The sequence below is a fragment of the Leuciscus leuciscus genome (genome assembly GCF_965113295.1).
Source record: "Leuciscus leuciscus genome assembly, chromosome: 12".
In the NCBI taxonomy this organism is placed as follows: Eukaryota; Metazoa; Chordata; class Actinopteri; order Cypriniformes; family Leuciscidae; genus Leuciscus; species Leuciscus leuciscus.
In genome coordinates, this window is record NC_138736.1 from 25,603,499 (window position 1) to 25,617,404 (window position 13,906).

The following is a 13,906-nucleotide window of genomic DNA, read 5'->3' on the forward strand; positions in this document are numbered from 1 at the left end:
CTACAACCTGTCAAACCTAAGCCCATTTCCAATACTTTTTAACCTAAATTAATTTGTTAAAGACTATTTTTTTTTTTTTACTAAAATTTGACTAAAACCTTGTTGTGTTTTCGTCGACTAAAACTTGACTAAAACTATCAAGTTTATAAGTGACTAAAATGTGACTAAAACTAAAAAGCATTTTCGTCCAAAAGTCTAAGACTAAGACTAAAACTAAAAGGGCTGCCAAAAACAACACTGGCCTGAACCCAAACAAACAGATGAACTAGAAGAACTAACTAGCACTATGAGCACCATTCTCTCTAGAACATTGGATGTGGTTGCACCTATTAAATTAAAAAAGGTCAGAGAGAAAATTAAAGCACCATGGTACAACAATACTACGCATGTTTTAAAGAGAGAAACCCATATTTTAGAGCGTAAATGGAAACAAACTAATTTAGAGGTCTTTAGAATCGCGTGGAAAGACAGTATGTCACGTTATAAAAAGGCCCTAAAAGCAGGCAGGGCTGAGCACCTTCGCAAACTAATAGAAAACAACCAAAACAATCCAAGGTTTTTATTTAACACCGTGGCTAGACTAACAAATAAACAGACGTCACCCGAACAAAATATCCCGTTACAGTTCAGTAGTAATGATTTCATGAACTTCTTCACTGAGAAAATAGAAAACATCAGAACCACAATTGTAAACGTTCAATCTTCAATTGCGCCTTATAATTCAGCTTCAATTATCACCCCGCAAGAACAATTACAGTGCTTTACAACTATAGAACAAAAAGAGTTAAATAAACGTATCACTTCATCTAAAACAACAACATGTTTATTAGATCCTATACCAACTAAACTACTGAAAGAAGTGTTACCTGTAGTGGAAGAGCCTCTCCTCAATATTATTAACTCGTCTTTATCTTTAGGTCATGTTCCACAAACATTTAAACTGGCAGTTAAAACCTCTCATTAAGAAACCACAATTAGATCATAATAATCTAGCAAATTATAGACCCATTTCAAATCTTCCATTTATGTCTAAAATATTAGAAAAAGTGGTGTCCGCTCAACTGGGCTCTTTCTTGCAACAAAATGATATCTATGAAAAGTTTCAGTCTGGATTCAGACCGCATCATAGCACTGAAACTGCGCTCGTTAAAATCACAAATGATTTACTTTTAGCTTCTGACCAAGGCTGTATCTCAATACTAGTTTTACTTAATCTTAGTGCTGCGTTCGATACTATAGATCACACATTACTCTTAGATCGACTACAAAATTATACTGGTGTTCAAGGACAAGCATTAAGCTGGTTCAAATCATACCTATCTGACCGCTACCATTTTGTCTATTTAAATGGAGAAAAATCGATCATAACTCCAGTAAACTATGGAGTGCCGCAGGGATCTGTGTTAGGCCCTCTGTTATTCTCAATATATATGATGCCACTTGGAAATATTATAAGGAAACATGGAATTAGTTTCCATTGTTATGCTGATGACACTCAAATATATATTTCATCACGGCCGGATGAAAACGCTAAATTTTCCAAATTGACAGAGTGTGTTAAAGATATAAAAGATTGGATGACGCGTAATTTTCTTTTATTAAATCCAGACAAGACAGAGGTAATACTTATCGGTTCAAAAAACCGCCCACAAAACCTCGCACAATACAACTTTAACATCATAGGATGTCCTGTTACTTTATCCTCTACAGTAAAAGACCTGGGTGTTATACTCGATTGCAACCCGTCTTTTGAAAATCATATTTCATATGTTACAAAAACAGCCTTTTTCCACCTTAGAAACATTGCTAAGCTATGTAATATGCTATCAATTTCTGATGCAGAAAAGTTAGTTCATGCATTCATGACCTCGAGACTGGATTACTGTAATGCTTTATTAGCTGGTTGTCCTGCATCCTCAATAAACAAGCTACAGTTAGTCCAAAATGCCGCCACTAGAGTTCTTACGAGATCAAGAAAATATGATCATATAACACCAATTTTATCATCACTGCATTGGTTACCTATAAAGTTCCGTATTAATTACAAGGTATTGCTACTGACTTATAAAGCCCTAAACGGCTTAGCTCCAGTCTATTTAACGGATCTTCTATCGCCCTATAATCCATCGCGCTCTTTAAGATCACTAAATTCAAGGCTTTTGGTCATACCTAGGATATCCAGAACCACCAAAGGAGGGAGAGCATTTTCACATTTGGCTCCAAAACTCTGGAATAGTCTTCCTGATGCTGTTCGTTGCTCAGACTCGCTCTCCCAGTTTAAAACTAGATTCAGGCATTCATATAATCTTACAGTTCAAACTACAATCCGGCCTCTAGCTCATAAATGCCAGAGGAGAACTGGCCCCCGACTGAGCCTGGGTTCTCCCAAGGTTTTTTTTTCTCCATTAGGTCACCTGATGGAGTTTTAGGACACCATTAGGTCACTTGATGGAGTTTTTCGGTTCCTTGCCACTGTTGCCTTTGGCTTGCTCAGTTGGGGATATTTTGGGGATATTTAATTTAATTTTATCAATCAATAAATTACTTTTGAAACAAACTTTGTTGTATTATTTTAATTTAATATTGTGAAGCTGCATTGATACAATCTGTATTGTGAATAGCGCTATACAAATATACTTGACTTGACTTGACTTAATGATAAAGATGAATTAATGATATTAAGAAGAGGATCTATGACCTCTGGAAGCATCTCCACACATACCACACTTTAAAATAAACCTTTAATTGTCACTTTAGTAGTCCATATGTAACAAACAATACAATTTAATTGAGGTGCTTCTAATTAAGTGATAAAAAAAACATTTGACAAAATATACACTAATCTCTGGACCAATAAAATGTGCAACACTTTATCATCACTTTACAACCAAATTTGATGTAATATCTAATTACTTTAACTTACACTGTAAACTCTTCCTCGACATTGCACAATTTTGGTGGCAAGTGAGTTCCTGAACATGATGAATAATGGGATACACTTAGCCTCAAATACAGCTCCGACGAAGTATTAGAGATACTGTGAATTTAATGTGGATTAACCCCTTATCTGTCACCCCCTTTTGAGAATGTACATTAAAATGCACTATTCAAGCTTAAATGGTTGTAATTCAAGAATGCTTTGGAGTATAGACCTATGTTTGGTCTTGTTTTAAAGGGGAAAAATAGCAGATTATTGCTGAAGTGAAAGCACTTCAAAAAATTAAAGTATGAAAAAGTTATGGAAGTTTAAATTTACATTAAATCAAATATGATTTATTTAATATTTTTCTTTTATATAAAATATATATTTTACAAAATATGTTTTACAAAAAAATTACTATAAAATGAAAGCCATATATCTAACCAAGTTGTGTTCCAAATTTGAAGTTGATATCACAAAAATTGAAGTTCCCATGAGATTTTGTTTAGGCGTATTACCAAAAATAGCCACCGGGTGTCATTGAATTCCATTGAATTGAACTGTATGCATTCTAACATAACAAATTAATTAATTTCTGTCCAAATATCACTTCTGTCACTAAATATGGAACCTTGAGACTCAGACCTTTCTGAAAATATGTGTTTTGTCAAGATTAGAACATATTTTTATCATAAATTATGAAACATAATTATGCCCAAAAGGGGAGGAGCCTGATAAAATAATTTAGAGTACCGTTTCTATGGTAACACAATGTCCAATTTCAAAACAGTTTTCACAGGATGAATTCTGAGATCGTAAGCTTTCAAATGATACCTAATTTATGATAACTACTAAAATATGTAATGTAATAAAAAAAGGCGATAAAAAATATAATATAATATTTTAGAGGATAATATATATGTTATACTTTTTAGAAGATAATATTATTTTATATTTTTTTATTGACAAATACTAGATTAAATGTTTTATTATGAACTTTTAGCATGAAAACCAAAGTTTCAATTATTAAAAGTGTGTGCATCGACTTTTTGTGACAAACGCCAGAAACGCCTGTTATGATGTAGATTTTTTTAGGTGCACTCTTGTCATAAATTCATCTATTACTGTTCCTGCATAAATTGTAACAAAAAACAATGCTGAAATATCTATTAAGGAGTCTTAGACCTTTCCAACAATATATAGTTTGTCATGATTAAATTAGGATTTAATTGTAATATAGTGACGTAAACTTAGGCGTCCCGTATACGGGACGGTGACAGTTAAGAGGTTAAGGGCATTTTTTTCAACTTAGGACAGCAATTACTTCCTGTTGTCTGCACCAAAACTGCAAGTGTGGGTATTGGGACGGGCCCAAAATGTAGTGACGCTCATCCTGGTTGTTATACCTTTTATCCCATGTCACTTAGAATGATGTGGTGTTAAGGGGAGGAACATTCTCATTCTAGAAAGCAATTTACTGGATCTAAATTGAGCAGGAGATGAAATAATCATTTTTTAAAAAATATATTTTCCTAAAAGAGAAGATTGTAGTTGCACATAGAAAGTCTACATGCCCGTTAAACAGCTGATTTGTGTGATGTAAAAATGAAGATAAATCATTTCTGCACTTTTGCACATTTAATATAAAATTTACAACCTATGTAATGCCACCGAAAAGTGACACGTTTCAGAGAAAAAAGATCAAAACAAATACTTAAAATGACCTAACTGCACAAGTGTGCATACCCTTTTATAAATTGCCATGTGGCTGTTTTCTGAATTAACTAATAATTAATTAATTAATTAATTAACTGAATTCATTAATTAATTAACTGAATTAACAACTATCTACCATATATCTGTCTGGGCTATGGGGCAGTATGTTAAAATGCAAGCCCTTTCTGAATAAAAACCAAAGTGACATTTGCATTGCTCATGCAAAATAGTACACACCTGTCTGCACCTGATGTGAAGCTGTTCTAGTAAGATTTTCATGACATCTTCTTGGTAGCATGCTACTACAAGAGCCATGGGCCACAAAGAGCTTACAAAGCATCAATGGGATCTCATTGTTAAAAGGTATCGCTCCAGTGAGGACTACAAAAAAAAATTCTACGGCATTAGATATACCATGGAACACAGTGAAGACAGTCCTCAAAGAGTGGAGAAAGTATGGTACAACAGTAACATTATCAAGAAAAGGGCATCTCTCCAAAATTAATGAGAAGACTAAGTGAAAACTAGTCAGGGAAGTAGTCAAGAGACCTACAGCAACATTCAAAGTTGCAGCTTTTTCTGGAAAGTAATGGTTGCCTCCTACATGTGACAACTATCTACCATATATCTGTCTGGGCTATGGGGCAGTATGTTAAAATGCAAGCCCTTTCTGAATAAAAAACATCCAGGCCCCACTAAACTTTACAAAAACATATATCCATTCTCCCAAAACCATGTGGAAAAATGTGTTATGGTTTGATAAGACCAAGACTGTCCTTTCTGACTAAAATGTCACTTTGGTTTTTAGTGACACTGCAAAGGTTGTAATATTTACATTAAAGATGCAAAGGTTCTGATATTTTGTTTTATTTAAAAATGTTTTAATATGGGTGTGTCCATCGGTCAACTGTACACCCATTTGAGGTCCTGGAGTTTCTTCTAATGAGATGATAATTAGAATCAGGTGTGTTTGATTAGGGAGAAACCCAAAAAACTGTCTGAATCCGGAATCGCCCCTAAACCCTCAATCACTAGTCCACTAATACAGTTCACTTAAAGGAGTGAATGAAACGAGAGAGTGAATTCAGACATCGGCTGTACACACCACTATTGTGGTGCAGAACATGGGACAGAATGAGTGCACTCGATAACGTCCACTATGGTTTCGGACACCATATCAAATGGCTGTCCCCTCAAATAATGGCCTATTTGAGGGTATAGGGGGTGATTTCAGAGCACAGTCTGTTCACAGTCTGTAGTGTAAATCTGTAATCCAGGAACATTGGATTTGGATTAAGTTTGACAGACAAAATGAAACAATACTGTCTGTTTACAGCTGGTCAGTCGGTTGTGAATCTCACAACTGAACCTTAATACTGGGCATCTTTTTAATAAATGAATAAAAACAAACAGAAGCATTCTTGCACTCACTTTCATTCATCTGAGGATTTGAATTCTTAATGTAGGCTGAAAACTTTGAGAACACATCAAGGCCTGCAGTGTTAGATTCAGGATTGCGAGCTGCCAGCCGTGGGTATCTGTGTCGTAGAGAGGGATGAAGAAGAGGAGGACAGTTAGTAAACATAATGAGACAGAATACAAATACAAGCACAGTGATACATGGAGCCACGGAATGAAGGGAAATAAAGCATGCATTAATGGAGTTACTTAGGAGGGCAGAGGGTTTCCTCCAGGAACTCTTCTATCTTGTTGGTGTCCGTCTTCACCTCTGTACCGTACAGCAGGAAAGGGGGCTGAGCACCAGGGGCCAGATCTTTAAGAATGTCTGGCTTCCTAGTCACAAAACAGAGAAATAGGAATAGCACTACTTTTGAAAAACGCTGTATGCATTCTATGGCAATTGCATGGATGGAATACAATTTAATTTAATTTCTGGAATACTGTGACAACAATGTAGCATACTGGGTTGAAACAGCAATATTCTAGGTTTCCCTGCATACTTGAAATGATAACTTTATTTAACTGCTTCAGGTTTGTGAATGTCTGCTTGAGTTGCACAGAATCACTAACCTCTTCATGTCAACAGTAGTCACATTAAAGGTCACGCCTTTCAGCCACAGGACCATGAAGAGCCGCTGAGAGAATGGGCAGTTCCCGATACTCTGACCATCACTTCCTGCCTACACACATATGCAAATACAGATAATTACTACAGGTTTCTAAAAGATTGTGTAGCCCCAAGTTATAATCCCAATAATTATACACATAATCCCAATAAGTACTATGTTTTTGCAAGCGCAGTACAGTTTCACTGTATTGTACAGCACCATGGCAGGGAATCATATTGTAACCAAATTATGAATGTGAGTTTGAATGAGTCAGAATAATTAGTACTCAATTATTTATGTCAATCTTTCTGTGTGAAAGCAAGTTAATTATTCTGAGTGCACATGGATATTCAGCATATTAGAGTATATTTTTTGGCTAATCAACTGCATTGATATACATTATTGTAAATTATTACACGGCTCACTGGAATACTTGATTCTGACTGGTCAGTCACAACATTCCAAGGTGTTATTCCCTGAATGACAACCATTCTCAATAGCATGCTGAATATCATACTACCCATCAGGGTTTCTGCTCTTGCTTGTTTCATTCAAATGCAGCAGCTGCCATCTTGTGTCTCTGTTATATTTATCGATTCTCTTAACAATGAAATCGGAGGATTTCAGTATTACTAGTGCTGTGAAATTGTTGCTGTGTTGGATACTGTAATGGATTATAATATAATAAACAGGAAAGATTTAACTCTTTCCTCACCAGCGTTTTTTTTTTTTTAAGTTGCTAGCCACCGCCAGCATTTTTGATCATTTTCACAAAAATGTTATGGCCCCCAGAATATTTTGTTGTATAAATATCTGAATATGCAATATATCAAAAGAAAGAACAGAGCCTCTGCTTTAAATAAAAAAAATAAAAATAAAATAAAAAAAAAGAAGTTTTATTCTCGTTTAAAGCATTCTTTTTTGTATAAAACATTTGGGTAAGTTAAATTATTATTTTTTTTTTAAGTTTAGCAAAAATCTGAGAAAATAGCATTTTTATCAAGTCATAGCTCCCCCTACCGTATAAAAGTGAGAACACGGAAAGCTAGAAATTTACGTCAATGCCAGGGAAGCGTTAAAAACAGTTTAAAAGCAATTCAATATATATTGTCCCCATAATTATTAATGTGGTGAAAAGAAATGTAATATGTGGAATGACTCACTTTATCCCATAAAAGTTTGTTTAGTTGTCTTGTTCTGTCATCTTGGCTAAAAGCTGCTTGCTAGTTTCCTTTGCGGAAGCTTTGCACTTTGTAAGCTAATAAAAAATTTAAACAAAAATCTATATTTTGTGTCCAATTATTTACATGTGTGAGAAGTAGCTGTGTAAGTGGGATAATAAATATGCAAAATACACCCCTTGAGGACGATACAAGACGATTCAAGGTGATCAGTCTTCTATCACCCTCTCAGAATTTATTCTGCGATAACAGCTGGCGGGATGTACATTATCCCTTACTTGATGCCTGCAACATATTCCAAAAAAGTTGAGACTTAGGATGATTAAGATTTAGGACAATTTAGAATTGATAAGAATCTGACTTTAGGAGTTGAAATAACAAGGTGATATGAAACATGTGGGGCCCGTATCATGGTAGCTGAACAAAATCAGGGTTACAGGATTCGTTTCAAGTAGACAAAACTAAGTCCAATCAGGTTTTGTTGGTACCATGATGCTACCATTTAGGCTATCCTTGTACATACTGGTTTTCCCCAGTGCTTCAGAAAAGATCTCCGTCCACACTACATGACCGAAAACCATTCACGCACACTGGGCAGATTGTTGCCGATTGCTCTAATAATAGCTTGCCTCTTGTGCATGTAGGCAGCTGCAGTATTATAATGGAGAGTTAACTGCACAATGGCTGCTAAAAAGGACAACAAAGTCAGCAAAGCTTGCAGTTTCATGTCCATGTTATTGTTTACAGTCGTCAAGGCTGGTCTGTTATTGTCGTGTTCCGGTAGCATAATGGTCATGTGATAGGGGCTTGACGAATCAGGGAAGGATACGCAATAGCCGCGTTTCCACTGTCGGGCCAGGGCCGGGCCGTGCTAGTGCGTGCCAGGGCCAGTCGCGTTTCCACTGTCACTTCCGGGGCTTGATCGGGGCTTACTCGGGGCCAACGGCCAGGATTTCTGGCCCATCGAATACCTTGGGCCAGCTCGGGCTAGAGGCGTGGTCAAGGTAAAAGGCGGAGTTTATTGGTGTTAGGGAAAGTTATGGTCTGCGACAAGATGCACATTTCACTTTTTTATATCGCGAAAATTAAACGCTGCTCGAAATGGAGAATCGCCTGCACTGGTCTGTCGAAGATACCAAAGCTCTTCTGAGCATTTGGGCAGAAGAAAGGGTACAACGTCAATTTGACGGCGTGTGCAGAAACGAGGACGTTATAAAATACATCGTTGCTGAACTTGCTAAGCTAAGCATTCAGCGAACAACGCTTCAAGTTCGGGAAAAAATAAAAAAGTTGCGGGCGCAGTACAAGGCGATTAAAACGCAGTTACGCACAATGGACAAAGCGGTGCCCAGAGAAGGAACTTTCCATGGTTCGACTTGATGGACGGTGTGCTGGGTCACCGTCCCTCTGTTAGTGGAGAGACAAGTCGGGACACTATGGCAGCCGCGGACGGTGAGTTAATACATGCTATCTTCTTAAAATCTACGTTTTCTAACTTCCTGCCTGAATGAACATCATAATTCCCGCTGAAATGGATGGGGTTGTATGACATTTGATTCAGGAAGGCGTGTTAAGGGCGGGGTTTAGGGCAGCGCTGCAGGGCTAATGGCCCGGCAGTGGAAAACGCAAGCCCGGTGCTTGAGGCCCGAGGCCACTGGCCCGGCTCAGCTCGCTGTTAGCCCTATCCCGGCCCTGGCCCGACAGTGGAAACGCGGCTAATGATCCAGAAGGCCCAATCAGGGAGCAAATGTGGGCAGCCACGTCTTCATTTTCAAAAGTCTCCGTTTATGGTCCATCTACAGTAAAACACAATCCTGGAGTTTACAAACTAAAACGTGGTCTGCAGCGTTTCTAAAAATCTCAGTTTTCGAGGGTTATTGTCCAGCTAAAGTTAGTTTTGATTGATTGATTCACTTCCGTTGCAAAGATCATTAGTTATTAACTTAGGGGCCGCTAACACAACATCGTTCTAACAGAAAACACTCAACGCGCTCTGGCCCACTCAAAACAGTGCCTGGTGGCTCAAGAACGCAAACTCTGAATTAGATTTCAAGGTGCAAGCCTTTTGAAAAAAAGGTTATCTCTGCGCAAACCTCAAAAAACGGAATGTTCTGGTGTAATTTTGTCAAAAGCTTAATAGACACAGGTGAATCGTTATCATTTAGGAATGAGATTGCATGGTTGTTTGAATAGAGATCGCAATCTTTTAACAATTAATCGTTCAGCTCTAATGCATTATGAAGTGTAAAATAAGGCAATGAAGGCCCTGCACAATTACACAGTTGAAGAACTGAATAATGGATGAATGGGGGGAAATTCCAATGGCCAAATTGTCTTTAATGTCCAAATGCTAAGTGTTCTCAGAAAAAAAAAAATGTTACACAGAGGTAAATTCTTGACTGTCCCATCTTTTTTTTTTTAGGCTTGTTGTAATTATCAGATTTTACATGAGTGTATATTTTCAAAAAATCAATTCAGGAACACTTAATCAAATCATTATAATGATTTTATAACAGTGGCCAGCTAAAGAGCTTTGCAGGTAAACCTCACTCTCCTAGCCTCAAGAGGCGCATACGCGACTGATGCTAAAAGCTGCGGTCTTTATCGTCCTTGTTAGCGCTAGGGCTGCAACTAACGATTATTTTGATAATCGATTAATCGGACGATTATTTTTACGATTAATCGATTAATTGGTTTATGTACTTATATTTTAGTTTTGCCCATTTTTTCCCAAGTAAATTATTAACAAAGGGTCTTTATCATTCAACATAGACTTTTTAGAGATTTTAACCATTTTGCATTGTCATATCCTCATCAAAAACATACCTGGAGTTGTTTTTTATTATGTGTTAGTAATCCTTTGTCAAACTCTTCTGCAATCAAAACACTGACCCATACGTACTCTAGCAAATTTCACAAGGAGATTTCAAATAATGTTTTCACCATGGCAGTCCTTTGGGCTCCTAAAGTAGTTTAACATCCCGAACAAAGCTTAAGGAATCTTGCAGAACATATTTTCACGAAGAATAAGAATAAAACAGAATACAGTTGCAGTAAATTGCTTCTTTTTTTTTTTTTTTTTTTTAAACACACAGCTTATACCTGGGAAACAGCTTTATAGCTTATGCTGTGAAATCAATGTCACCCCCACCCCCACCCGCCCAGACCCGCCCAAGTCACTTGCGTTTCGCGCTTGATACTTGCGTTTCAGGTCGTTAAAATAGGGCCCAATAAGTGTTTTTATATACAACCCTATTTCCAGAAAAGTTGGGACATTTTGTAAAATGCAATAAAATTCACAATCTGTGATTTGTTAATTCTCTTGAACCTTTTTTTAACTGAGAAAAGTACAAATAATAGTTTTCTAATGTTTTCACTGACCAACATAATTGTATTTTGTAAATATAAACAAATTTTGATATTGATGGCTGCAACACACTACATAAAAGTTGTGACAGAGGCAAAATAAAAGTGAAAAGATTACAAAGGTTAGATTATCCAACCAGGTGAGGGTATCCTGTTTGGGTGAAAAAGGAGATTTTCAGTCTTTGCAAGCAAAGATGGGTCCAGATTTCATGAGAAAATTGTCAAACAATTCAAAAATCACATTTCTCAATGCAAGATTGCAAAGAATGTATGTCTTTCACCATCTACCACATATAATATTCTGAAAAGATTCAGGGAATCCAGAGAAATCTCAGTCTGTGTAGGGAAAGACAGGAGACCTCTGATGAATGTGCGTGACCTTTGAGCCCTCAGACGGCATTGCATGAGAAACCATCATGCTACTCTGTTGAATACAGCCACATGTGCTCAGGAGTACTTTAGAAAACCATTTTCACTTAACACAGTCTGACGCTGCATCAAGAAATGCCACTTGAATCTCTGTTACGCAAGGAGAAAGCTATACATCAGTTCTATGCGGATATGCTGGTGAGTTCTGTGGACTTGAGGTTATCTGAAATGGTCTAGAACACAGTGGAAATGTGCACTCTGGTCAGATGAGTCTATGTTTCAGCTTGTTTTGGGGAAAAACAGACATTGAGTTCTCAGTCCCAAAGAAGAAAGCGACCAACCGGACTTTCATCAGCGACAGGTGCAAGAGCAAACATCTGACCTAGTATTGGGGTGCATCAGTGCAAGCGGTATGGGTAACTTGCATTTGTGTGAAGGTATAACTGACATGGAGGCATATATTTTGATTGAGACATAAACTGCCATCAAGACGACATCTTTCCTGGGAAGCAAGACAATGCCAGGCCTCATTCTGCACATGCTAAAACTGAGTGGTTTCTAGACACTCTGCACCATAAAAGGGATGTGCCTGTCTACCTGCCTGCAGTCCAGATCTGTCTTTTATTGAAAATGTATGACCCATCATGAAAAGGAGAACAGCGGTCAGGCAAAGATGACCGTTGAGCAGCTGTCTTGTATCAGACAAGATTGGGCAAATATTCCACTTGCCAAACTGCAACAATTAGTATACTTAATTCCCTAATGATTAAAAAGTGTAATTAAAAAGAAAGGTGATGTGAAACAGTGGTAAGCATGCCTCTGTACCAACTTTTGTGGAGTGTGTTGCTGCCATCAAAATCAAAACTTTTTACAAAATAAAATTAAGTTGGTCAGTGAAAACATTGGAAATATTTTCTTTGTACATTTGTCAGTTAAAGGTAGGGTATGGGATTTGCAAAACGGCCGGCAGATTTTGAAAATACACAACTCAAATGGTCCTACCTTCTTTCCTCCAACGCTGGCCCTGACTCCACCCATTACTCTCTCTCTGTCTCTCGCGGTCACGCACGCGAGGGGGATGGGGGGAGGGGGGTATGGTACAACCGTTTGATTGACAAACTTACTGTCCAATGATTCTAGGTGGTCTTGGAAATGATTGGCTGGAGTTTTTCGAGTCCTGCCCGTTCCACAGATGATTAAATTGCTTAATTTTCATTTCAGTGCTTCTAACTCAGTGGGTTAGGAATAGGATTTCAAGTGATTTTGAAAAAATGGACAAAAAAGAGAATCACATACCCCACCTTTAAATAAAGGTTCAAGAGATCACAGATTCTTGCATTTTACAAAATGTCCCAACTATTCTGGAAATGGGGTTGTAATTAACATTCAGAGAAACTGTATTTGAAACGAAATAAATAAGGACCAACAAATAAACACTGATACAAAAAATATATATATAGAAATTATTTGCATTACATATTGATTATTTGACATGCACAACAGAGGCCCCAGGCCCCAAGAGGTGCACTAGCGACTGACTAGAGGTTGTGGTCTTTAGCGTCCTTGTAAGCGTGCTCGCCTCCCATGCCGGAAATTCAGTTCGGATCCCAATTGAGCAGTGTGAGTAGAACCAGAGGGGTTACACTTTCAATATAGCACAGGGTGAATATAATTAACTTATTTTATTTTATTGTCATTTTGCATACATAGTTATACATGAAATGTTGTTTGGGCCTAGTTCTACTAGGTCTTTTTTATTTGATAACAAAGCACAATGTAATAACAGCATAATGTAATAAATATTACATTATTAATGCAATGAAATGTTCAGTTTGTAATAATCATTTTAAAATAATGGTTTTCCTTTCTTCCAGTAGAGTTCAAGGGGGCACTTAAGTTGTGCTGGTGTGCTGGATATTTTATGTTGTTTTTTCCTTTAAATGATCACCCATCTACTAGAAGTAATGTACAATAATATTATTACTAGAAATAAAAACTAAATTATTACTAGTAGTAGTAATAATAATAAATGCATGAATATTTAAATCTGGTGCATTTCATAGGTAGTTTAAGACCACAACACAGGTAGGATTAAGATTAAGGGAATGTCACTGTTTTCTATGGCTTGAAATTATACTATCTATTTGTTTTGTAAATGTCTACAATATAACAATGTTTTTGCTGATTTCATAATGTTATACATTTCTCATAATGTAAACCCCGTTATTAAATTATAAGTTCAAGATTTTATTATGTTTTGAGCCAATTACATTATAAATATTTGA

General features: G+C 36.9%; 1 protein-coding gene across 1 annotated transcript in view; it reads right to left on the reverse strand.

Moving 5' to 3' along the window:
- Nucleotides 1-13,906, reverse strand: part of clic1 (chloride intracellular channel 1) — a 31,351-nt gene that overhangs the window by 16,955 nt on the left and 490 nt on the right. Inside the window, exons 2-4 of the mRNA XM_082186811.1 lie at nt 6,668-6,777; nt 6,305-6,430; nt 6,068-6,174 (exon numbers count right to left, since the gene is read on the reverse strand). Of these exons, the coding sequence (XP_082042937.1) occupies nt 6,068-6,174; nt 6,305-6,430; nt 6,668-6,777 (343 nt within the window). The remainder of the gene's footprint in view (nt 1-6,067; nt 6,175-6,304; nt 6,431-6,667; nt 6,778-13,906) is intronic.